Below are 27,759 nucleotides of genomic sequence, written 5' to 3' on the forward strand. Positions count from 1 at the left end.
CGTACGTGTTTCACATAACAAACCGTGGACCATTCTGTAAGTGCATAGCGATCAGACCTAATGTAAGCTATGTGTTGATTTTGAAGATCTACATTGGTCGGTGTGTAGTGTTATGTTTGTATATATTTAGGTTGAAAGTGACTGCAGTTGTCAGTAAAAGTGAAACTCAAGATAATCGATGTACCACCACAACTCCCGTGTTCTCCCCGCGGTTCCATGTAGTGGTGAACTGAAGTGGGAAGATCGTGTGCGGGGACGAGCATACGACCTCCCACGGCAGTACCCCTGTAGTGAGGGGGACTGTCTGCCCTCTTTGACCTCTGAACTCTGACTGACGATTCTGTCTGACGCTTCAGTGTCAAGAACATGGAAGTGTTCATCCTCCAGCGAACGCCATGGTTGGCTACACAACTTTGAAAGACAGGGTCCTATACTGACATGTCAAACTGCAAATCAGCTGACTCCTGACATGAGATTTAGAGACTGCTAACAGTCTACAGATACATTATTATCACTGTTATGTACGCCAGCTACTGGTACTCCTGACACTGTTCAATCTCATTCATGTACACCAGCTACTGGTACTCCTGACACTGTTCAATCTCATTCATGTACACCAGCTACTGGTACTCCTGACACTGTTCAATCTCATTCAGGTCCTTTCCTCCAATACAATACACGTCAGGTGAACTTTCTAATTAGTGTTGAAGCGTCTACATTCTTGGTATGTGTGAGCGAAGCATTCAGACCAGCACTTATGATTTTTACATCTTGAAAATGAACTTAAAGCGACCAGTTCTGAATGTAAATAATAACACCACTCCATTATATTATGGATATTTTTTTACACCCATGGCATGTATACACAAACAGAAGTTCCATCGGAGGAATACTTGTGTTCTCTGTTGACTTTCTCTTGATAAAATCTAAATTATGGAACTTATGTAAAGAAATGTAGCCAAATTGTTTTAGAAAGCTTACATATGACTGGCTCAAGAACCCCCACATCCTTAAGGTAGAAGTTTGTTCAGGGTTTATCTGCCATTACCTTCTGTGGAGGTGTCCTCATATTAGAGAAAAGTTTGAGACTGGGCAGTGTTTGGTCTAAGACTTACAATGACATCACATGGCTGTCAAACTTAACATAAGCTCATATTGATCGATACTACATCTTGCTGCAAGCAGGTGGTTGGGTTAGTAGCTGTTACATGGCTATAGCACCAGTAATTGACTTCACAAGTCAAGAATGAATAGAACCATGAAGCATGAGTGGTGAACGCTTTAACCATGAGGCTACCATACTGTGTCAGTACATTTTGTACAAAGATGAATAAATTTGTTTTGATATACATATGACTCTAGGGAGGGTGGCATTTTCCCACTATTTCATTCATTAACATGCAGTACTATGATTGTAACTCTAGAGGTGACATTTACAGGGACATCACATGTTATTGTATCAGGGCAGCAGCTGTTCATGACAGAGGCAGGCACGATCTAGAAGTGTAGTCATTGAATTGCATACTTATCATGCTTATCAATCAATGCCTCAGGAAGATAACTACAATGGTTCTTGGATGTCAGAATACATGTAATACAATCTGAATTGTATGGTTACCCCAATCTTCCTGAGGCAAAGGAATTAACTGACTACAAAAATCTAGTTTCCACCCATGCTGAACTAGGTTGGAATTATGGACAAACTTGTCTATGTGTAGCCGCATAGTGGATGTCTTGTCACACACTGAACAATCATATGCTACAAGGTGAGGACTTTAGTGCAATGCCGTTTGTGTTGGGAAATCAAAGATCAAAGACACCCTGAAACACAAAATTACATAATAAATAAAAGGTACAACATTATCGATAAGATGTCTGCCCCCCCCCCCACTCACACACACACACACACACATATATATATATATATACAGTAATAAATTTGCTACATGCTTGACTTTTATATTGGTTATATAGTATATACACAAAATAAGTACATAACGCTTACACATTCTGTGTAACATATACAATACTTTAAGACAGAAATTATGAAATCATGTACCACATCCGAATCTCTACATTACAAAGCTTTTAAAACATTCTAGAAGTAAATCAACACATACACACATATTTCATTGAAGTGATAGTCTTTATTTTAGTGATACATTATAGTGTTTAGGTTACCTTATGCAGATTTAAATAATTAGACATAACCAACATTTATGTTAGATTACATACATTTGGTTTACTTAATAAAACACTTTATACATACTGTATTATTTCAATACAACACAAAATAGAGATTATAGCCATTTAATTCACTTGATTTAAGATTACAACTTTATTCTTCGCTGGTCTGAGCAGTTCTGTCAGTTCATGTGCTAAGAGAGTATGCAGGGTGATCAAAGCATGCAGTTTAACAGTAGGTGTTAGCTTGGCCAATCAGCATATTAAGCTTCTGGCCATGGGGCAATTAGTAGGTTACATAGGACAGATACAGTGTGTTATAGCTGACTGATGAAACTAACAACTAGTTATGTATAATAAATATATGTAAAAACCTGAAATGAAATTAAAACAAATATATACAAAAACTACATCGACCACATATGCTTAGTCCAATTACAATTGCGTAATGAATTCGACATCTGGTACGTAAACTGCAGTGCAGATTTCGGTCAGTACAGGATTTGCATTGCATGTGAAATGCCAACTCCGCATCAACAGATATTTTCCCAATCTTTTCATGTTTTTAATGAAGAAGGTTACATGATTGATGCACTTTGCGAAGTAATACCTGTTTTATTACAAGATAGATTTTGATTATCCATCTGATATGAGAGGTGGAATCTGATTGGTCAATAGGAGGGACAAAGAAGGGACATAAGTCGTAATAGCCATTAGTAGTGCCACGATCGAGCCCAGAAATTCCAGCCTTATTTGTCAAGGTTTGTCAAACTGGACTTCTATTGGCAGTCAACTCCCTTGCCTCAGGAAGATAGGTTACCCCCAGCTGTCACGATACATGTAAAGCACCAGATGTTGATGGAAAGAGTTGGGGATGTAAGGATATAATATGGTATGTAGATGTGATCTTACCCTTGTAGATGTGAATGACGGACATGTGAAATGCATTGTTGTCAGCTGCACTGTGATAATCTTGCTGTAAACACAACCTGTAAAAGTATTCATTTACATAGTTACTGCTTCTAGGTCCTTGATGTCTAGATAATAGGGGTAGTGGGGTTGTGGTTAAAGCGTTAGTTTAGCATGCCGAAAGACCCGGGTTCGATTCCCCATATGGGTACAGTGTGAAGACTGTTTCTGGTGTCCCCCCATCTTTATATTGTTAAAAGCGGCACCACACACTCATTCACAATCACTAAATAACAGGAGTTTAATACACATGGTTGGTTGTGAGCTGTTTTAAGTTAAAATTGATAATAATTTTCAGCAAGGAAGGAAACTGGACTTTTATAGTCATTTACCTCCTTGACTCGAGAAGATGTTGTCTGGTCAGTGTTGATGTTCCCTGAAGCTCTACATGTAGGGCCAAGTCTGCCAGTCTGGATTGGTAAATGGGACTCTCAAGTAAATCTTGCAGAGATGTTTATCCCAAAGAAGTCACAGAATTAGGAGATTTATTTAATTGTTTTCTTATTGAGCATTGAGGTTTTAAGTTTCTCAGAAGTCGGTTGTCTCTGTCCTGCTTCCCAAGCTGGCAACTCAACCATGATGTTGTAAAGTTATCTTTACAAACAATGGTGATGAGTGAATCTTGCATTCAGCTATATTCCAGCTATCTGTTTGTTTGTTTGTTTAACGCCAAACTCAGGAATATTCCAACTATATGACAGCTGTCTGTAAATAATCAACCAGACAATCCACCAATTGACATCATGAGCATCGATTCACACATTTGGGATACAATGACATACATCAACCAAGTCAGCGAGCCTGACCACCCGATCCCGTTAGTCACCTCTTACAGCAATCATGGGTTGCTGAAGACCTATTCTAACCTGGATTTTTATGGGTCTCCAGCTATCTGAGGGCCGCTTGTGAATAAATGAATCTGTGACAGACAAATCAGTGTTTGATATTATGAGCATTGTCTCACATTGATGGGGTAGGGTTTGATACCGTCAGCCAAGTCTGAGCCTGATAACCTAATCCAATTTAGTCGCCTCTTCTGACAAGCAATGTAATGCTGAGGTATGAGGCTGAGGAAGTTAAAATAACATTTTTCTTACCAAAACTAGTTTCCTGTCGCAGTGTACATCTTCCATGCATCATCTCTCCTTCCTGTTCTTTGAAAGAATAGAATCGTGTAATCCAGGGCCAGCAAATCTCCATGGTCATCACAGTCAGAACAGAGGGAGCAGTAGGGCCAGCAAGTCTCCATGGTCATCACAGTCAGAACAGAGGGAGCAGTAGGGCCAGCAAGTCTCCAGTACCTGTAGTCACACCTCGGACATCACAGTCAGGACACAGGGAGCAGTAGGGCCAGCAAGTTTCAAGTACCTGTAGTCACACCTCGGACATCACAGTCACAACACAGGGAGCAGTAGGGCCAGCAAGTCTCGGGTACCTGTAGTCACACCTCGGTCATCACAGTCACAACACAGGGAGCAGTAGGGCCAGCATGTCTCCATGGTTATCACAGTCAGAACAGAGGAGCAGTAGGGCCAGCAAGTCTCCATGGTCATCACAGTCAGAACAGAGGAGCAGTAGGGCCAGCAAGTCTCCATGGTCATCACAGTCAGAACAGAGGGAGCAGTAGGGCCAGCAAGTCTCCATGGTCATCACAGTCAGAACAGAGGAGCAGTAGGGCCAGCAAATCTCCATGGTCATCACAGTCAGAACAGAGGGAGCAGTAGGGCCAGCAAGTCTCCATGGTCATCACAGTCAGAACAGAGGGAGCAGTAGGGCCAGCAAGTCTCCATGGTCATCACAGTCAGAACACAGGGACTGCAAGTCTCCATGGTCATCACAGTCAGAACAGAGGGATCAGTAGGGCCAGCAAGTCTCCATGGTCATCACAGTCAGAACAGAGGGAGCAGTAGGGCAAGCAAATCTACTTGGTCATCACAGTCAGAACAGATGGAGTATGTCTCCATGGTCATCCCAGTCAGAACAGAGGGAGCAGTAGGGCCAGCAAGTCTCCATGGTCATCACAGTCAGAACAGAGGGAGCAATAGGGCCAGCAAGTCTCCGGTACCTGTAGTCACACCTCGGACATCACAGTCAGGACACAGGGAGCAGTGGGGCCAGCAAGTCTCCGGTACCTGTAGTCACACCTCGGACATCACAGTCAGGACACAGAGGAGCAGTGGGGCCAGCAAGTCTCCGGTACCTGTAGTCACACCTCGGACATCACAGTCAGGACACAGGGAGCAGTGGGGCCAGCAAGTCTCCGGTACCTGTAGTCACACCTCGGACATCACAGTCAGGACACAGAGGAGCAGTGGGGCCAGCAAGTCTCCGGTACCTGTAGTCACACCTTGGTCATCACAGTCAGGACACAGGGAGCAGTGGGGCCAGCAAGTCTCCAGTGCCTGTAATAAGAACATGATAAGAACATTTAGATATAGAAACAGTTTTGAAATTACAAACTAATGTGTTAAGTCGTGATGCCCAGTTTGATATGATGAGTCGGAGTAAGGTTTTGAGCAACTCTGGAACATTGTTCCATTCATAAGATACAAGTATAAATCTTTTTCATAATGTTTGCATCGGTTTCAAACTCTGGTCACAGGTATATGTTCATATGCTTGAAAAGCATTTTAATGAAACTGTTTAGAGTAAGATCAGCCATAGAAGTAAATATTCACACCTATTGCATATTGTATTTCGGTTTTGTTACGCTACAGTTGAGCAGTGGGGGTAAGCTAGGAAGGTTGTACTAGGTGGCATCTGTTGACAACTACTGTGCATGTGTGATGATACTACATGTTTACAGATTTTCTGCGGCTGTCGAATGTGACATGCACTTGTTATATGAAACTAGGTAGGGCTTAGTAGCTTTGCTACAAGGGGGGCCAGCGTTATTCATAAAACTTCTTAGAGTGCAAAAGAGGTCTTAAGTCTGAGAGAATTCTAAGAAATACCAAATGTTTCTCTTACATCTAAGAAGTTTCTTAGCAAGTTAAGAGTATTCTTAAGAAAATTCTGAGACTGTGAAGACCGAGGTGTGACTACAGGTACTGGAGACTTGCTGGCCCCTCGTTGTCCTGCCAAAATAACCTTTGATTTTTAAATTTATAAACACATAGCATCCGACTGTCCCAAATTTTTCGTATTTGTTACGAATTTGCAATGAAAAACTGAATTATTCCTTAATTCATACAAATTGAATGTCAATGTATTGGGAAAAAGTAACAAGGACTAAATTTTTATGGACACTGGTAAAGAGAGGGTCATTATTAAACCTTAAACCATCTGCTAAAAACGTACGCATGTCTGTTTTATCAACTGCATGGTATGAAGCCTATTTATGATGTTGCATATGTCCAGCTGAGACACCCCATTTGTTGCTGTAGTAGAAATAGAAACTAAGCACTAAAATTATCAACTGAGTTTCAGAATCACATGGTTATATATGTATATTGTAATGTAGATGATTGGATGTGTCATCAGACTTTGGTGTCCCGACCAGAAGATCTAAACAAAATATAAATTGTGATTTGGGAAAGTTTGCAGCTATATAAACAAAAAAATATGCCAAATAAGAACTGATCCGTATTAATAAACATTGCTATGCAAGACACAACACTGAAGACAAGATGATGGGTCAAAGATCAAAAGGCATTCCACATGAACACATTTCTTTGATGAAATTGATATGATTTCATATAATAGTAAAACCTGTCTTATTGAGGATTAACCAATGAAAGGGTCATTACCAAAAAATGCAACTATGCCAATTTCACTAATGTCGGAAAGTTTAATCATGGGCCAATGTAACAAGTGTGGATGACCGCATATGTTTTGATGATAAAAGGAAAGGCTATTTGCCTATATTTAATTAAATTTTTGTGTCCAAGCTGCATGTTAGGGAATGTGTTTTTCATGTGTGCTAGAGTGCAGTGCCAAGAAGATGCCTCTACTTGTCGCTCATGACACTTTGACAGCAATCAGTGGTAATATGTGATGGCAATTTGAGCATGTTAGGGGCCATTTTCAAATACATGTTCTTGATTAGGTCACTGGTGGTAGAGTGAAAGGTTAGGGGTTTGATCCCCGGCCACGTCATACCAAAATATGTTGAAAGATGGTACTTGTTGTTACCCTGCCTGGTGCTCTGCATAAAGGGGCTAATACAAGAACTGGTCAGCTTGGTGTCCGTATACTGTGTCTGAGTGGGGTGTTCATATTAAACTGTGGCATGGCATCTCGGTGGGCTAGCACTATAAAATCGCTATCAGTCCGGACTAGTAGAAGCGGCCACGGAAACACACACACACACACATTCTTGCATGCACATCGCTATATAAGTGCAATAATGTTAAAAGCGATGCTAAACCCCATTTCACCTCACCTCCTGATTAGGGCAAAGGAGTGAAAGGACATAAATTACTTATACTCTTGTACCACTTCCACTGCGTGGAAGTCCATCTGACACTGCTGTGTGCAGTAGATAATGGTGCAGTGAAGAAAAGATATCATTCTTCAAATCACATTAAGAGATTTGTTTGCAAGTGGCACAGGAAGGAGTGGATTAAGATGTGATCAATACAGGTTTGGCCAAACAGACCAGCTGTACGGCAGATACCATATCAAGTCTGTCTTCTGCTGCCACTATCTGCTCGCATAGTGGAATCAATCAGGGCACCAACCACTACCAGACAGTCCAATGTCAGGCCGTTTGATTTTCACTGCCATAACATCATCATTTAACTAATATAACTTATCATAGATAATGTGCTTTGTCATTTGGACGTTTCAACAGCTGTCATCACATATGAAGTTTCCTGAGCATATTCAGCCAAGATGTTAGCAGATGAGCTTACAATGATGTCCATTGATGGTCACCTGATTGCTGGGGTGTGTTGGACAAATGGTCATCTGATTGCTGGGGTGTGTTGGGCATAAGGTCACCTGATTGCTGGGGTGTGTTGGACAAATGGTCACCTGATTGCTGGGGTGTGTTGGGCATAAGGTCACCTGATTGCTGGGGTGTGTTGGACAAATGGTCACCTGATTGCTGGGGTGTGTTCCACAAATGGTCATCTGATTGCTGGGGTGTGTTGGACATAAGGTCACCTGATTGCTGGGGTGTGTTGGACAAATGGCAACCTGATTGCTGGGGTGTGTTGGACAAATGATCACCTGATTTCATGGGGTGTGTTGGACAAATGGTCACCTGATTGCTGGGGTGTGTTGGACAAATGGTCACCTGATTGCTGGGGTGTGTTAGACAAATGGTCATCTGATTGCTGGGGTGTGTAGCACAAATGGTTATCTGATTGCTGGGGTGTGTTTGGCATAAGGTCATCTGATTGCTGGGGTGTGTTTGGCATAAGGTCATCTGATTGCTGGGGTGTGATGGGCATAAGGTCACCTGATTGCTTGGATGCGTTGCACAAATGGTCATCTGACTGCTAAAGTGTGTTGCACATAAAAGATTATGTTATGTTTGCGTGGTTTGACATGGTTAAATTTTTTGTTACACTTACAGGCCTCAAAGTGAACTTTTTATTTAAGTAGCCAAATGAATTTCAGGGCACCAAGGCATAATGTAGGTAACACTAGTTACATTTGGAATGTGTTATTTGACTTCACAAAGCTATAATACACAAGTGTTTTCTTTGAAGGATTGCAGTTGTTAGGGTTACTGTATTATCTTCTTTAAATTGCCGCTTTGAATGAGATTTATTTGCCCTTTTATTCTTAATGTTGACCAAAGTGTATGCCAGGTAACTAAACTCTCCACAAATAGTGGAGAAGTGCTTCCTTATAACCGTCTTTGGAGCTTAAATTAGGAGATAAACATACTGTTTTTCCAATGTAGAGCTAGGTTACCTGTAGATTTAACCGCGATAAATTGAATTTGGGACCGAAAGCGCAGCGTGAGGTTTCAAATGTTAAATTTAGCGCGGTTAAATCTACAGATAACTTAGCTCTACATTGAAAACACAGTATGTTTATCTCCATTCTACCATGACTAAATAAAACGCGAACTCTTTGGTGTTAGCAAATATACTGAGTGAAGCGGCATGGGTTGAGTCCAGCGTTTTGAGTGGGTCATCGATCTGAATTACGGAATCACTGAACAAAATATGGCGCTGTATATACTCAAGCAGTTTGTTTACACCCTAATACTTCACTCGAACATATGACAGGCATTGAAAGCATATAAGCATGGTAACTTGGTAAGCTAACATGAGGTGGGCATCCCAAAAGAAAACAAAGCAAGCTTTGCAAGGCTTTCACTCTACATCGCGTGTCACCATTATGACGTCATGTCGCTCATTGTGATGCCAAAGATATGACGTCACAGTCGTATAGAGAAAAACGCCAAAATTCCAAGCTCTCTGTTGTCTCCAAAACGTAAATACATTCCCTTTGTAGATTTCTATCGTGTTTTCTGCACGAAATGTATTGCCACACATCCTTTGAATATTGTAGTAACCGCATCTGTGCATTTTGTAACCTGTAATTGTAGATATAATTATTTAAATATGCCTACCGACAATGACTGAAAAAAGTACTATTCTATGAATATTAGTTTCCGCGGTGATGCGGCTGTCAAACCAGCTGTTTCAATCAGAGGGGGTTTATTGTGATTTAATAGCCTCTGATTGACCAATCAGAATCGAGTAAATTCCAAATTCATGGTAGAATTGACAGTAACTATGCCATAATATAGCTGGAGTATTGTTGTGTGTCATTTAACATCTTTATGCAAGCAACAACAAAAATTAATGTCGGAAGAATGCAAAAACTGGTTAAAATTGAAGACTGTTTTTCGATGTCTAAAGCACTATGTATACACTGAATAGCAGAATGTTATGGCAAGTTTCCTGCAGTGATAGTATTGCAAACAGTATGTCTATCACAGAGCAACCTTCAACAATAACATTGATTAGCAAATTGCTTTTATTCTAGACGATGTATGTGAAGGTCAGAAACTAGTACTAACAGAAAGAGGCAATCACATGTGCTCCCTGAAGACTGTTAATGGTTTCAGTTCTTTCTAGAGGGATCAATAAGATTGCCAGCTCCACACAGGGCACTTCATTACCCTCCCTCAATGCTCCATGCTCCAGTCTATCGGGCAAGTCTGCCTTGTCTGCCTAGTGGTTCCTGGGTGACACTCAGTCCTTAATTAACACTGGCCACCCTGCTGGAGATGTCTTTAAAACATAGTTTACTTCCATGGAACATGTAGGCTGTAGAACCTTTACAAATAATTGACCACTTCACAGCAGGCATCACTTGCTCTCTTTGTGGAACTCTTGAAAGTGCCACATGGAATATATCTAACACCTATCTGAGTGAAGCTCTGAATAAGTCATAAAGAGTAATGTTCATGGCACAGTACCAAGAATAATACAATAGGTATTGTTGTTTAGCTACAAAATAGTACAAATTATGCCCATTTTGAAACGAAAACTCCTTTATTATAGTGTCACACAGTGATTGTGCAGACAGTGTCACATGGTGATTGTGCAGACAGTGTATGGTGATTGTGCAGACAGTGTCACATGGTGATTGTGCAGTGTATGGTGACAGTGTCACATGGTGATTGTGCAGACAGTGTCACATGGTGATTGTGCAGACAGTGTATGGTGACAGTGGCACATGTAGACATGTTTAGACATGTTGAGTCACACCTAGGTCTTCTTACGCAAATGATCTTAGCACTACGAGTACGACTGTCGTAAGTTTAAGCTAAAGTGAGGGAATAATGATGCTCTTAGCACTAAGATTGCTTTGTGGAGCAGGGCCCAGGGTGTTGTTGTACAAAGCGATCTTAGCGCTAAGGTGATTTTAACTCCCATACCATAATATAGGTTTGCAACAGTCGTAGCGCTAAGGTTGCTTTGTACAACGGCACACTGGACTGTAAGACAATTTTTAACTGTTCATCATCATGATCATTATCTGTATTTACGTAGTTATTAATTGCAGTATGTTCAAATACTGATTCTTTGTCAGTTTTTTAAATTAATTTCCCTGAAATGTTATTAAGATGCTTGTATACTATCTATATTGTGCAACACATAGCTAACTTCACAGTGAATACAGACCTGAAGTGTCTGGAAGAGAAGAACATATGTGGAAACGCTTCCTTGACAGTCTGTTGTTGAGTCAGCTTGGCTACTGGGATGTCTCCATTGTTTACCTAAGCCATTAGTGATTACCTAACAAATCTAAATGGGTTTCTTTTGTTGTCTCGTTGGACAGGCCAGTGAAAACTCAGAATATATACAGCAAAGACATCCTTATAACATATGCAAGGCTAATTGCTAGCATGGGCCCTCAACCCCTCCAGTGTGTCAATCATTGTGAACCCTTACAGGTGTATTGTGTGGCTGTGTGTGTGGGAAGAGAGGTTCCAGTACAGTGTTTTTTTCCCCTCTAGAAGTGTGTCCCTTCTCCAGGGTATGTGGGAGCAGCGATAAAGGTTAGAAGGAACTGTCAATGGGAAACATCTGTGAGGACATGACAAGACCAAGTCAGTATGTCATACAGGTGCTCCACATGTTTCTTCCTCATTACCTGACTCATTTCTGTAATGCATGTGTTCATTTTGTGATCAGTGCTCCCTGAGGTTTAGCTCACCTTAACTAAACATTCGCTTGATTGTGAGTTGATGTTAATAGCTGTAATTGATCAGTCCATCTATTACCTAACATTTGTTACCTTTTCCATTGAAACCACAAGGCCAATGAATGTTGCACACTGAATAATGGATCGAAGTCGGGCTGGGACGAGTCCAAATTTACTGCTCAGGTATCAGACCCCCTATCACTGATTACCGACCCTACCAGGATACAGGTTGTAGGTCTCAATTGTTGGGTACAAAACGTCTAATGGGGAATTGTTTTACCAGATCCCTCGGCAAACACTATTTAGATACACATATAAAACAAGGATCAGGCAACTTGTTGTGGAGGTAGTCCTATGGCAACAGGTCATCCTGCGGGTACCCAGGTCCTACTTAACCTGGGTAACCCAGTTACCTGTCCAAGACATAGATCAAAGCAATAATGTCTGCCACAGCAACCACAATGAAAGTCTAATTTTGCCAAATATTCTGCCATTCTGTTGTATTATTGTGAACTTGGTATTCATGTGACGTTGATCATGTTGATGTAGCCTTTTTACCTGTACTTGAGATGAAGGTGACCTTGATGTCGTGTATTATAATTGAACTTGATGTCACTTATTACCCCTGTACTTGAAGTCACTTATTATCCCTGTACTTGAAGTCACTTATTATCCCTGTACTTGAAGTCAATTATTATACCAGTACTTGATGTCACTTATTATACCAGTACTTGATGTCACTTATTATCCCTGTAAATGATGTCACCTATTATACCAGTACTTGATATGAAGGTGACCTTGAAGTCGTCTATTATAAATTATAATTGTACTTGATGTCACTTATTACTCCTGTAAATGATGTCACCTATTATACCAGTACTTGATATGAAGGTGACCTTGAAGTCGTCTATTATAATTGTACTTGATGTCACTTATTACTCCTGTACTTGATGTCACTTATTATACCTGTACTTGAAGTCAATTATTATCCATGTACTTGATGTCACTTATTATACCAGTACTTGATATGAAGGTGACCTTGATGTCACTTATTATACCAGTAGTTGATGTCACTTATTATACCAGTACTTGATGTCACTTATTATCGCTGTACTTGATGTCACCTATTATACCAGTACTTGATATGATGTACAAAAGCTCGGACGGATGGACGGACGAAAGGATGGACGAACGGAACGCTATATACCCCCGATTTACTTCGTAAACGGGGGTATAATAAGTGACATCAAGTACAATCATAATAGACGACTTCAAGGTCACCTTCATATCAAGTACTGATATGATATGAAGGTGACCTTGATGTCGTCTATTATGATTGTACTTGATGTTACCTATTATCCCTGTACTTGATGTCACCTATTATACCAGTACTTGATATGAAGGTGACCTTGATGTCGTCTATTATAATTGTACTTGATGTCACTTATTATCCCTGTACTTGATGTCACTTATTATACCTGTACTTGATGTCACTTATTATACCTGTACTTGATATGAAGGTGACCCTGAGAGTTTCCAGAATCTACCTGCCTCAGTACCTCCTGAATGTGACCCCTTTGAAGCATACCTGGGGAGTTTGTTTGCTTGTCAGCAATATTCCAGCTATATGACGGCGGTCTGTAAATAATCGAGTCTGGACCAGACAATCCAGTAGTTAATATCATGAGCATCGATCCACGCAATTAGGATCGATGACATGCATCAACCAAGTCAGCGAGCCTGACCACCCAATCCCGTTAGTCGCCTTTTACGACAAGCATAGTCGCCTTTTACGGCAAGCATGGGTTGCTGAAGACCTATTCTACTCCGGATCTTCACGGGTCATGGAGAGATTCTGAGAGTTACTTTTGATTATATGCTACTGGTTGATCTGCATAAACAAAATTAACATTTGAGTATTTAATTAAAAGTATATTTAACCTACAAAACTTGAAAATTGTATTGTGCTACCGTTAGTTATAAGGTTCATGCACATCAGGTCAATAATCTACTCAAATTCTTAAACATGTTGGATCATGTAAAGAGAGTAGTCTTCCTGTTTGAATATAAAAAATATTTTTAATACACTATGCATGATTTCTATATGAATCAATGCATCATTCTCATATTGAAGTGTTTACATGGTTTAGTCAGTTGGGACATGTAGGTTTATGAATGAATTCTGTGCTTAACTAAATATTCAATAGCAGCTGAAACGGAGGTAGGTGTTGTTTCTGGAGCAGAACTAAAAAACTATTCAACATTCTTTATCCAAACTTGGTACATGTCATCTTCTGATTACTCTTGTTGTAAATATGTGAGGTTTCTCTTACCATGCAAGCAGGATAGTGTGGAAACATGTTGTTTTGGTAGTTTTTATTTAATATATACCCAGGTAATGCAGATTATTACCCTGAATATTCATATAGATGACTTGAGCTGTCAAACTGATCAGAATCAGAATTTGTTCCTTGTGAAAATAATGTATCTGTGGCATAATGTATCTAAAATGATAAACTGATAGTCACTGGAGCATGGCTGATGGGGAGAGATACCACAAGACCAGGCTTATAATACCAGAAACATTTACCTTGAATAGACAGAAGTCCTATCTTAGTGTCTTCAATTTGTGTCAAGTGAAAACATACATAATTGCATGATGTAGTTGTTAGATTTATCATGTTTATATCCCTGCCTGCTTTACCCCCAAAGATACTTCTCACAGCAAACTATATGGTATTGCTTTATTGATTATTCATTTGGCAAAATGGATAATGGTTTTGACTGCTTAGATGGATGGAACAATTAATCAATTATTTGATTTATAACTCCACTTGTCCTCCGCAGCTGGTACGGAACAGTGGTAAATCTGGAGAAAGATAGCAGATAGGACATGGGACATTTGAGACCTATTTCCCCTTGTTATCTTATTCTCTAAAATGTCCTTTCAGTGCTCATTGTCCTTCGTGAGCGAGTTGAACTGTGAACAGCATACACAGATGTGAAACTGTTGTGATCAGTGTATGTTATATGTCTTAATGTTCAAACATGAAAATAGTCTCATAAGATTGATAGTATTTTGTCTCAGAAGATTTTAAAGTGCTTCAACTATCTCTATGCAGGTTGCAATAGATTTACCTCCCTTTAGTCAAGCCTTCATATGCTTAACATAGCACAATAATCAAAGATTGTCAAGTCAAATGGGAACTTTTTTTGTTTATATGTAATATACAAGGATATTTGAAACATATCCTAACGAATACATATTGATTAAATGTTTTCAAAATGTGACCTTTTAATTTGGACATAGACTATACTCCAGGTGACAATGGTTCATAAGCCATGCCTTTATTATCACTGTCCTGCATCAGTCAGGTACCACACCTTAGTGATGATGTGCTAATCATGTCTATAAACGAAAGTCTTTTGTTTGAGGTTTCTGTTTGGCAAATATTTGATTACTTGTATTTTGCAGCTTCAAATATGATTTAAGGGACATAACTCTAGTCTGTCAAACTCAAATACATTTTTTATGATGTATTTCCGTGATGTGTCTTAGTATTCTCCATGTCGAGAGAACTGTCTGTCTTTATATGCAGAATAATGAGTGTTAGGTTAATATACAACCTTGATCGATGGAGAAGTTTTAGGTTTGTGGTCTAGCTGACATGAGATAATGTATACATGTACCACGTAGCCATGATAAGCCAGTTGATCACAGTTACAGGTGACAATCTGACATCAGAGTTATTATTCACAGGAAATATTTTCTGGTATGTGTGATAAACGAGATGATTGTAGAAAGAAATGTAATATCCACAGGTCTTTTTCATTTCCCAAACATCGTGGTTTTTCCATGAAATGAGTGGCCTTTTAAATGTTAAAGGACTAACATTTGAAGAATAATTTCCTGTTGTTGTTCTCCCTTTCCTTGTACCATGCATTACAGGAGGGGAAACCACTTTTATACCCCCGACAAAATGTCGGGGGTATATAGTTATACCAAGGTTCAGTCCATCCGTCAGTCCGTCCGTCCGTCCCAAAAATTTGTTCGCGTGATTTCTCTTAGACTATTCAGTGGATTCATCTCAAACTTAGTACATATAATCTGTGTCATATGGAGGGGTGCAGTCAAAAGAAAAAAAATTGTTTTTATTAATTTTCCATTTTTGTATGAATTTTTCAAACCCTAACGTCCATCTGAAAACTTTGTCCTCGCGATTTCTTTTAAACTATTCAGTGGATTCATCTCAAACTTAGTACATATAAGCTATGTCATATGGAGGGGTGCAGTCAAAAGAAAAAAAATGTTTTTATTAATTTTCCATTTTTGTATGAATTTTTCAAACCCTAACCCTATCCTAGCTATTTAATTTGTAACTACTGACACACTCGGCGGGTCGGGGGTATTAGTGAGCCACGCTCACTTTTGCACTTGTATAATTAATATTATCAGTATGTCATGTGCTCACAACTGACAGCACATCTAATTAAATCTTAAGCCTAGTTTAGGATGCAAAATACATACTGAAATAAGATTTGTACTGGGAAATTCAATAGCCAATACTCTTTAACCACAGCCTGATAAACTTGGTTCACTTACATTTTACTTACTTGACAAATTTGTATACACTATTTGGAATGGCAAGGTTCACACTGAATTCCAAAGTTCAGCACAATTACTCTCTGTTCCCACCAAGAGGAAATATGAAGGAGTATTCTGTCCTGTTAGCCATCTGGATGATGCATCTGTATGTAGACCATGCCAGGCATTAAAGTAGAAAGACGAAAATGATGAAAAATACAAATGCTTGATTAAAAAGCTCTTACCTGCTTACAACACATCATTTTTTGTCCATAATCATAATAATAATGCTAATAATAACAATAACAATTAATAAATACTTTTACAGAAATTTAAAGCTCTGAACAGAAATTCATCATGGCTTGAGCTTACATTCTAATATTTGTGTGTTTGGTCTTATTACTTCTGGTTCGGGAAACAGACACCTCCTTAGTACTTCCAGGTTGGTTTATATCACTATAGGTTTAAGAAAACACATTCTTACTGCATTTGGATTTAGGTACATGCGTTGGTTCTGTATGGTTGTGTGGGGCCAGGGGCACTGATGTTGTACCAGTGTGTACATGTGTTTGTTCTGTGTGGTTGTGTGGGGCAAGGGGCAGTGATGTTGTACCAGTGTGTACATGTGTTTGTTCTGTGGGGCCAGGGGCACTGATGTTGTACCAGTGTGTACATGTGTTTGTTCTGTGTAGTTGTGTCGGGCCAGGGGCACTGATGTTGCACCAGTGTGTACATGTGTTTGTTCTGTTTGGTTGTGTGGGGCCAGGGGCACTGATGTTGTACCAGTGTGTCCATGTGTTCGTTCTGTGGGGCCAGGGGCACTGATGTTGTACCAGTGTGTACATGTGTTTGTTCTGTGTGGTTATGTGGGGCCAGGGGCACTGATGTTGTACTAGTGTGTACATGTGTTTGTTCTGTGGGGCCAGGGGCACTGATGTTTAACCAGTGTGTACATGTGTTTGTTCTGTGTGGTTATGTGGGGCCAGGGGCAGTGGTGTTGCACCAGTGTGTACATGTGTTTGTTCTGTGTGGTTATGTGGGGCCAGGGGCACTGATGTTGTACCAGTGTGTACATGTGTTTGTTCTGTGGGGCCAGGGGCACTGATGTTGTACCAGTGTGTACATGTGTTTGTTCTGTGTGGTTGTGTGGGGCCAGGGGCACTGATGTTGTACCAGTGTGTACATGTGTTTGTTCTGTGGGGCCAGGGGCACAGATGTTGCACCAGTGTGTACATGTGTTTGTTCTGTGTGGTTGTGTGGGGCCAGGGGCACAGATGTTGTACGAGTGTGTACATGTGTTTGTTCTGTGTAGTTGTGTGGGGCCAGGGGCACTGATGTTGCACCAGTGTGTACATGTGTTTGTTCTGTATGGTTGTGTGGGGCCAGGGGCACAGATGTTGTACGAGTGTGTACATGTGTTTGTTCTGTGTGGTTATGTGGGGCCAGGGGCACTGATGTTGCACCAGTGTGTACATGTGTTTGTTCTGTGGGGCCAGGGGCAGTGATGTTGCACCAGTGTGTACATGTGTTTGTTCTGTGTGGTTATGTGGGGCCAGGGGCACTGATGTTGCACCAGTGTGTACATGTGTTTGTTCTGTGTGGTTATGTGGGGCCAGGGGCAGTGATGTTGCACCAGTGTGTACATGTGTTTGTTCTGTGTGGTTATGTGGGGCCAGGGGCACAGATGTTGTACGAGTGTGTACATGTGTTTGTTCTGTGTGGTTATGTGGGGCCAGGGGCACTGATGTTGCACCAGTGTGTACATGTGTTTGTTCTGTGTGGTTATGTGGGGCCAGGGGCACAGATGTTGTACGAGTGTGTACATGTGTTTGTTCTGTGTGGTTATGTGGGGCCAGGGGCACTGATGTTGCACCAGTGTGTACATGTGTTTGTTCTGTGGGGCCAGGGGCAGTGATGTTGCACCAGTGTGTACATGTGTTTGTTCTGTGTGGTTATGTGGGGCCAGGGGCAGTGATGTTGCACCAGTGTGTACATGTGTTTGTTCTGTGTGGTTATGTGGGGCCAGGGGCACTGATGTTGCACCAGTGTGTACATGTGTTTGTTCTGTGTGGTTATGTGGGGCCAGGGGCAGTGATGTTGCACCAGTGTGTACATGTGTTTGTTCTGTGTAGTTGTGTGGGGCCAGGGGCAGTGATGTTGCACCAGTGTGTACATGTGTTTGTTCTGTGTGGTTGTGTGGGGCCAGGGGCAGTGATGTTGCACCAGTGTGTACATGTGTTTGTTCTGTGTGGTTGTGTGGGGCCAGGGGCACTGATGTTGCACCAGTGTGTACATGTGTTTGTTCTGTGTGGTTATGTGGGGCTTTATCTGACGATAATGATGGGAACCGATTAAATCAATGCTATTTAGACCTGTTAATCTGACAGTCTCACACTCTGACTCCGACACACGAATTACCAAAATCATTAATCAGTCTCGTAAATCCAACACAGTGATCAGCGTACTCCGTGGTCATCTGACCGCGAGTACACTGCCCATGTTTTGATGCGAGACGAATTGGCTGGTAGCTGCATATTACAATGGCTGCAGAGATAAACTTGCTTAAACAATGAACAATAAATGCTTTAAATAAAAAGAAAACAGGCTAAATCACATGCTTAGATTACCTCAATCTTATTAAAATCAGATACAAGTTCTCGCTCTCGACGAGGACATCCCATTACAGGTCACGTCAGAACAACCTTTTGCGAACTATGACCTACCAATGAAATGACCAACAGGAAGTCGACGTTAGCCACTTAGAAAGCAGCTTTCTTAGCTTTGGGTACCAGTTTCAAAGTTGCGACTGCCATTCCAGACTATGCTTTTTAAAGTATTTTGAATAAGTCATACAGTCCGTAACAGTTGTTTTGTGTTAAACTTTAGAGGTTGCATGCTTAGAAAACATATTCCGCCAACAATGTAACATAACAATATGAATATTTATTTTATGTTTTTTATTACGTGTTTGAATCCTTGTATCTATCGTGTAGTTGTCCAATTTTCGATCACGAACGTTGATACTACTTAATTTCGTTTTTCCGACATACTCGTTAATCCGACATAATCGTATGCAACCATCGATGTCGGATTAACAGGACTTGACTGTAGTTGTGTTAGCCCAGGGGCACTATATATGTCACCTGATGTCCAGGTTTATCATTGTGAAGCTCACCCAGCTCATTTTGTTGAGGTGTTTGTAACCAAGGACAAGTCTTGAGTTCGCAGCCATCAGCCCGAGATACTTTCACCATTCTCAGCAGTGGAAACATCTAACATCTAACTCAATCAATTCAGTCCTCTATAATTAGGTTCAGAAAGTTTCAGCCACCCAACAATATCAAATTATTTTAGATTTTGACAAAAATTTGGTTTGCATGGTTAGATGCAATTTTAACTTTTTCTCCTCAATTCAAGGGACTGCTAGAATATGAACATGATGAATATGAATTTATATTCTCCTGGAATTAAATGACAACTATTGCAGCTAGTCAAATGCTGCCTGTGAAAAGTTATCTAATCAGTCTAGTCTCCTGATAATACTCTTGACATATGCCAGATCCCAGGTCACAGGGTAACACTTGATTTCTTATCTCAATATCCAGGCTGCAACCAAGCAATCATTTGTTCTGGAAGGTCACATGTACTACTAAGCTTAATTCATGAGTTGGTTGGTAAGGCAATCATGGCTGTATTCCTACAGTGATTTCCTGGATTAGGTTAACAGTATAATAATATTGAGCTATGTGGTATGATTTGAAACACTGACCTTGCAAGACATGCAGAAGGTGAAGTTGCTGCCTTGATGCTTTCATGACACCAGGCCCCACAGTGCAGCTTTTTGTACAGGTGGGGCTCCACAGTGCAGCTCCTTGGTACAGGCCAGGCTCCACAGTGCAGCTCCTTGGTACAGGCCAGGCTCCACAGTGCAGCTCCTTGGTACAGGCAAGGCTCCACAGTGCAGCTCCTTGGTACAGGCCAGGCCCCACAGTGCAGCTCCTTGGTACAGGCCAGGCCCCACAGTGCAGTTCCTTTGTACAGGCCGGGCTCCACACTGCAGCTTCTTGGTACAGGCCAGGCTCCACAGTACAGTTCCTTGGTACAGGCCTGGCTCCACACTGCAGCTTCTTGGTACAGGCCGGGCTCCACAGTGCAGCTCCTTGTTACAGGCCGGGCTCCACAGTGCAGTTCCTTTGTACAGGCCGGGCTCCACACTGCAGCTTCTTGGTACAGGCCAGGCTCCACAGTACAGTTCCTTGGTACAGGCCTGGCTCCACACTGCAGCTTCTTGGTACAGGCCGGGCTCCACAGTACAGCTCCTTGTTACAGGCCGGGCTCCACACTGCAGCTCCTTGGTACAGGCCAGGCCCCACAGTGCAGCTCCTTGGTACAGGCCAGGCCCCACAGTACAGCTCCTTGGTACAGGCCTGGCTCCACACTGCAGCTCCTTGGTACAGGCCAGGCCCCACAGTGCAGCTCCTTGGTACAGGCCAGGCCCCACAGTGCAGTTCCTTTGTACAGGCCGGGCTCCACACTGCAGCTTCTTGGTACAGGCCAGGCTCCACAGTGCAGTTCCTTTGTACAGGCCGGGCTCCACACTGCAGCTTCTTGGTACAGGCCGGGCTCCACAGTGCAGCTCCTTGTTACAGGCCGGGCTCCACAGTGCAGCTCCTTGGTACAGGCCTGGCTCCTCAGTGCAGCTCCTTTGTACAGGCCCGCCCCCATGGTGCAGTTCCTTTGTACAGCTGGGGCTCCACAGTGCAGCTCCTTGGTACAGGCCAGGCCCCACAGTGCAGCTCCTTGGTACAGGCCAGGCCCCACAGTGCAGTTCCTTTGTACAGGCCGGGCTCCACACTGCAGCTTCTTGGTACAGGCCAGGCTCCACAGTACAGTTCCTTGGTACAGGCCTGGCTCCACACTGCAGCTTCTTGGTACAGGCCGGGCTCCACAGTACAGCTCCTTGTTACAGGCCGGGCTCCACAGTACAGCTCCTTGGTACAGGCCGGGCTCCACACTGCATCTTCTTGGTACAGGCCAGGCTCCACACTGCAGCTTCTTGGTACAGGCCAGCAGGCTCCACAGTACAGTTCCTTGGTACAGGCCTGGCTCCACACTGCAGCTTCTTGGTACAGGCCGGGCTCCACAGTGCAGCTCCTTGGTACAGGTGGGGCTCCACACTGCAGCTTCTTGGTACAGGCCAGGCTCCTTGGTACAGGTGGGGCTCCACAGTACAGTTCCTTGGTACAGGCCGGGCTCCACACTGCAGCTTCTTGGTACAGGCCAGGCCAGACTCCACAGTGCAGTTCCTTTGTACAGGTGGGGCTCCACAGTGCAGCTCCTTCATACAGGTGGGGCACCACAGTGTAGCTCCTTCATACAGGTGGGGCACCACAGTGCAGCTCCTTGGTACAGGCCAGGCTTCACAGTGTAGCTCTTCATCTGCAGGGTACCAAAGTATGGTTAACAAGGATGAGCCCAAATTACAGTGTAGTGAAATACTTAATACTAATAGTAATTTAGTCATGTTAGTAGGGACGATTTCAACTTACATTTTTACTCTACTTACTAACAGAATAGTACAGTTTTCTCTACATGCTAATGTTAATGTTACTGTGGTTTACATCGCAAAGCTCTCATAATTATGTTGATACAACTGTATGGAAGGCCAACTATATGGAAAGACATCTTCCGTGGTCTGGTGGATAGAGTGTCTGCCGGAGAGTAGAAGGTGGTGAGTTCCTTTTCGGCCACGTCATACAATAAGGCATTAAAATGGTACTTGTTGTTACCCTGCCTGGTGCTCGGAGTCTGTATGTTGGCATTAGTTCGCACGCACGCACGCATGCACGCATGCAAGGAAATGCCAATGAACTGAAAAATGGATTCATTCTGTGGCCAATGTTGTGTTATTATATAGGTACTACCTCTCAAGATAGCCTCACCTGCTGTACCCACAGTCTTGCAGGCTTGTGTCCTTGTCAGGTGTCTCTTACATTGTAAGTAAGGTTTTGGAGACAAATTGAATTCAGCTAATTTTTTACACCTAGTTTTTAATGTTGTGCTTCCCAATGCTTCACTACAAGCTGCTTGGCTAAATTAGGTTTGTCCTGACCAGCTTGAGGTGTCCCAACCTGCGCCTGTGACCTACACGAAGTACTTCAGCTGTGCTGGTACTGAGTTGGACTAAATTGTTAGCAGTACGGATTAGAAAGGAAACTGTCCGATTGCCCTGTGTTGTGTATTTGATTGTGCACAGTGGAATAGGCTATGTGGAGAGACTGACCCACATTTATGGAGCTTTGGGGACTTGTAGAAGTAGAAGATACATACAAGTGGTTTTTCAACCTCATGCATTCTCCCACCTGGCATTATTAAACGGAAACTCTTGGGTTTTTTCCCCGGGTGTCTTATCAAGTAATTTTGACTTTCACAACATTTTTGCAAAATGTTTTAAATCTTGTCATTATCCTTTTTAACGTTATTGGGTGACTTTGTGTTGATATTATCAAATGTACACTTACTATGCATGATGTTAAAGAAGATTAGGACGGTGGGGTAGCTTCGTGATTAAAGTGTTCGCTTGTCACACTAAAGACCCGGGTTCGATTCACCACATGGATACAATGTGTGAAGCCCATTTTTGGTGTCCCCTGCCGTGATTTTGCTTAAATATTGCTAAAAGTGACGTTAAACAAAAGACATGCATGGTAAATATATGTTCTATTCTTGAACATCAATCATAGCAAGTGTACATTTGAGAACAGCAAGACAAAGTAATGTTTTATTAGATGATTTATGCCTTAAACATGTTAAGCTGGAATGATGTCACTTCAAAATCACTGTCCAAATCAGGGTTAAACAGAACTTGCTCACTTTCAGTAGAAAACAGTTTGTTGTTATGTTACTGTTTTCTCATGTAGGTTTAGAAGACAATCTTATTAAAATCAGATCTAAGTTCTCGCTGCCACTAAACAAAGATCTGAGGACATCCCGTAACAGGTCACGTCAGAATGACCTTTCACAAACTTCGACTGACCACTAAAATGACTAACAAGAAGTCGACATCAGCCAATTAGAAAGCAGCTTTCCCGAGCTTTATGATGTTGTAAGCGACTCTTTGATTGGTCGGATGAAAGGTCGTTCTGACGTGACATGTAATGGGATGTCCTCAGATTTGATTTTAATGAGATTGATTTAGAAGATAAAGTTATCGGGCCGCTCTGTCATACATGGTTTGACGTAGTTTTGATCAGGTGTAAACAGTCATTTTAAACTAGTCTGGTATTATTGTAACTTTCTGAATGAAAACCAAGTCTTAATCAACAGTTTAAGCTTAAAAATATATACCTGCCAAGTCTGTAGTTTAGTGATGGTTTAACTGCTTTTGTCACCTTTCTTCATCACTGACAGGTGCTTGCAATCTGTAAAGGCCTACGCAATATTCTGCTGATCGCATAAATACTTAAATGACACAAAGTAATAATAATATCATATATTCATAATGAACAAGTTTCTATTTTCCCCATTCATAATATTTCATTGGTTGGTTGGTACATAAAACAATAAAATAAAGCCTTTGTGCATCATGGAATTTGTTCACGTTGAGGCACGGTCTTTATCAGCTGATGAATGTCAACAAATGCAAATTCCATCCTTAAACATGTTAAATGTCAATATCAGGTGTGACCACCATTTGCGTTGATACAGGCGAAGTAGCGGAGACACATTGAAGACCCCAGATTATTGAAGACAGCCTATCAGCTCCAAATATCAACCAAAGTTTGGTCCAACTGAACTAGCGTTACCAGTTGCTTCTGGTTCTGTCGTATGTGTAGTTCCATCTCATCCCAGACATGTTCTATGGGGAAGAGGTCTGGACAAACAGCTGGCCATGGCAGTACAGCAATGTCACAACGTCCGTCCCAAAGTCTGTTACATCATGTGCAATGTGTAGGCGGGCATTATCCTGGTGCAACGTGGGTATTTGCACAGAGGGTAAACTTGGCAGAAGATTATCTCAAACGATGTCATCCCCAGGAAGCATATGCCATTCAAATTGCCATTAACAATGATGTGTTGTGATGCCACCTCTACCCCATTACACGTCGACCCCCAAATAGACAATGTTGAGTAACGCAAGCATCACTAAAATGTTCACCTGGACGCCTTTAGAACCATCAGAGCTGTCCAAATGAAACCTGGACTCATCTGTAAACAGTATACTGTCCCAGTCTGGTCTTCTGAAAGCTCGGCTGTGGAAGCAAAATTGGATGTACAGACAGATGTTTGCCCGGATGTTGTGCTCCCTCAACAAGTTGTGTACGGTTCTGCCACAAATTGGTCTCAACCCAGAAATTGTCCAAGCTGTAAATGTGTCAGTTTGGTATCGATTCTGTAGATGCACCAACCTTATATGGTTGTCTTGTTGACGTGACGTCCCACATGGATGACTCCGAAGAGATGATGTTGTGTTTCGATGGACATTAAAATGTCTGGCCACTGCATTTTGCGTCATTCCTGTTTGTAGCAATTTCATGGCTCATAGATGTTAATTTTCAGCAAGTTGTGGCATTGCATAAGCATTATTTATGGTTACACAAAAGTGTTTTTTATGAGCACCTGATAGCTACACTATCATTGTGTGTTCACATTAAACAAACTTGTGAGTATCATACTCCCCACAAACACGCTAACATACAAGTGCAAATTGTGAATCACGATCTTTAAGTCAAGGAGATGTCTTCATGAATATGTGTTTAAAGATGAATTTTAATTCAGAATAAATTGATTTTTATAATTCTTTATATGGCATAGGTACTTTTTTCTGTTAGTACAGATTGTGTTGCTGCATCTCTGGTGTTGTGTGACAATTGGGGGCTTCAAGTAGTAGTTCATCTGTCAGGGGGGGCACAGTTGCACAGTGCTGCCATCCTACCCCTTTCGAACTACAAACTTCACAATGTGTAATACTTAAGAATTGACTTTCTCTTTGAGGGATGTAGCGCTAGATCTGTACGTGTGACTTCATGTTTACACTGTCAGCCATACAACAACCAGCTGTATGATAGTTCCCCAAAAAGAGAGGTGACATGAGAGTATGTATGCTCCACTTGCTTTACAGGAACATCTGTTGTACAAGAGATGTATTTAAATAATTTCATCATTGGGTGAGAAAGGTTTGTTAAGAACTACCTCAGTAAGTCAGTCACAGTGGCAGTGCGCTGTTATACATTTACATCAAGTACAAGACGTCAAAATGGCTGACACGATAAACGTGACGGAAGAGATTTCTTAAGTTGTTAATGAATCTGTGGCATTTGCGTGTGATAGTCATCATTGATCAGTTGGACAGTCATTGAAAAGGGGATTATAAAGATGTGTTGAATACATACAAAGGTAAATTCATAGATTGCTGTAGACTGTAACTGTCAGTCTTTTCCCGGATCGAGTCGATACTACGATAATGGATGACATCATGTGCATTTCTATGTTTTGTTCACTAAGATGGGTAGAAGCGAGGATGTTCGTGAACGCTCATGCAGTAAAACTCTCTGTCGTTTCTCAATGTAATATAAAATGCTGAGTTCAAGATTATAGGGTCTAATAATTATAAACAACACTTCTGAAGGTATTCATGTAAGGGAATTCCCAGGGAATATGGAGTCAGTGTTTACGTCATTTCATGAAGACTATCATGTAAACGTTTGAACATCAAATTGTGTCGTTGACAACGGAAAAGCCATTTATGGTGTAAACTTCAAATTAAGAAATTATTGTTGTATGTTTATTCTTTATTTGTTGTTTAACGCCACACTCAACAATATTCCAGCTTTATGGTGGCAGTTCGTAAAAAATCAAGTCTGGACCAGACAATCCAGTGATATGATGAGCATGGATCCACTCAATTGGGAAACGATGACATGCATCAACTAAGTCAGCAAGTCTGACCCCCTGATCCTGATCACCTCTTACGACAAGCAATGTTTGCTGAAGACCTATTCTAACCTGGATCTTCACGGGTACATATGTTTATTAAACAGTTGTATCTTCAATGGATGAATAATTTAACACAATATGTGAGTCTATCTGAACAAATTCTTTTGATGCAATGGATGAGTTGTATTATAAGTCAATTCCCAGTGTTCTTTTATCATGCCTGTACTTGGACCGCCCAGTCAAGGACCCATTCAGTCACACACTTTATGTTGTTAGACAGGAAGAATGAAAGCTGAAAATGTTAAACATACAACTGAAACCATTTCCGCTTTAAAATGAGCAGTTTTCACAGGACAGTTAGTATTCCAGTATTGAATCTCCAGCTGTGCCTTTGCCCTATATCAAGTTCCCTGTGACAAGCCCTACATGGCGACTTGCCACCAATATGCTCAATTATGGTTATTATGTTCTGTAATTGGCAAATGATGACAAGTGTTGGGTTGTCTGGCGAGCTGATCCCTTCTGGTGGGCGGTGACACAGTGTGACTGATCGTTTTACTAGTCAGACCCAGCACCAACACTCACTCATCCACTGCTTGTTTCACAGATAATCAGATGGTCTTCTTACCCCCAAAAAGTATTGTATGTTGCATTTGGAAATTTAATTTAAATTTTGAAGAAATTTATAAGCATGGTCATACACAATGTAAATTAAACTACAATCATCAATATTCCTGTTACATCACAATGTCTTGCCTTTAAAGGCGACTATGCTTGTTGTAAGAGGCGACTAACGGGATCGGGTGGTCAGGCTCACTGACTTGGTTGAAGCATGTCATCATATCCCAATTGCGTTGATTCATGCTCATGATGTCATCACTTGATTGTCTGGTCCAGACTAGATCATTTACAGACCGCCGTCATAGAGCTGGAATATTGCTGAGTGCAGCGTAAAACAACAAACCAACCAACCAACATCACAATGTCCTGTACATGTTCAAGTGTTGACCTGTTAGTGGGAACAATCATTGATATCAGGGCATGTTACTCTGATGCTCATACTGTCAACCACCGGTGTGTCGTTGTACCCTGATGTCAACCACCGGTGTGTCGTTGTACCCTGATGTCAACCTGCGGTGTGTTGGTGTACCCTGATGTGTTCCCTGTACCCTGATGTCAACCACCGGTGTGTTGTTGTACCCTGATGTCAACCACCGGTGTGTCGTTGTACCCTGATGTCAACCTGCGGTGTGTCGTTGTACCCTGATGTCAACCTGCGGTGTGTCGGTGTGCCCTGATGTCAACCACTGGTGTGTTGGTGTACCCTGATGTCAGCCACCGGTGTGTTGGTGTACTCTGATGTCAGCCACCGGTGTGTCGGTGTACCCTGATGTCAGCCACCGGTGTGGCGGTGTACTCTGATGTCAGCCTGTGTGTCGGTGTACCCTGATGTCAGCCACTGG

General features: G+C 41.7%; 1 protein-coding gene and 1 long non-coding RNA gene across 3 annotated transcripts in view; both read right to left on the reverse strand.

The window, feature by feature from the left end:
• Window positions 1-828: 828 nt before the first annotated feature.
• Window positions 829-21,380, reverse strand: LOC125383247. Its single transcript, XM_048401570.1, has 6 exons — window positions 21,347-21,380; window positions 20,130-21,316; window positions 4,251-5,555; window positions 3,486-3,563; window positions 3,097-3,173; window positions 829-1,821 (listed from the first exon to the last, which is right to left on the reverse strand). The coding sequence occupies exons 1-2, from the start codon at window positions 21,378-21,380 to the stop codon at window positions 20,172-20,174; spliced, it is 1,179 nt and encodes a 392-aa protein (XP_048257527.1). The 3' UTR covers window positions 829-1,821; window positions 3,097-3,173; window positions 3,486-3,563; window positions 4,251-5,555; window positions 20,130-20,171.
• A 168-nt stretch (window positions 21,381-21,548) lies between these two features.
• Window positions 21,549-27,759, reverse strand: part of LOC124117094 — a 60,825-nt gene continuing 54,614 nt past the window's right edge. For both annotated transcript variants that reach the window (XR_006858226.1, XR_006858225.2), the window contains one exon: window positions 21,549-21,799. This is a non-coding gene — a long non-coding RNA (uncharacterized LOC124117094). The remainder of the gene's footprint in view (window positions 21,800-27,759) is intronic.

Source organism: Haliotis rufescens, unplaced genomic scaffold, assembly GCF_023055435.1.
Source record: "Haliotis rufescens isolate VD_foot unplaced genomic scaffold, xgHalRufe1.0.p SCAF_22, whole genome shotgun sequence".
NCBI lineage: Eukaryota > Metazoa > Mollusca > Gastropoda > Lepetellida > Haliotidae > Haliotis > Haliotis rufescens.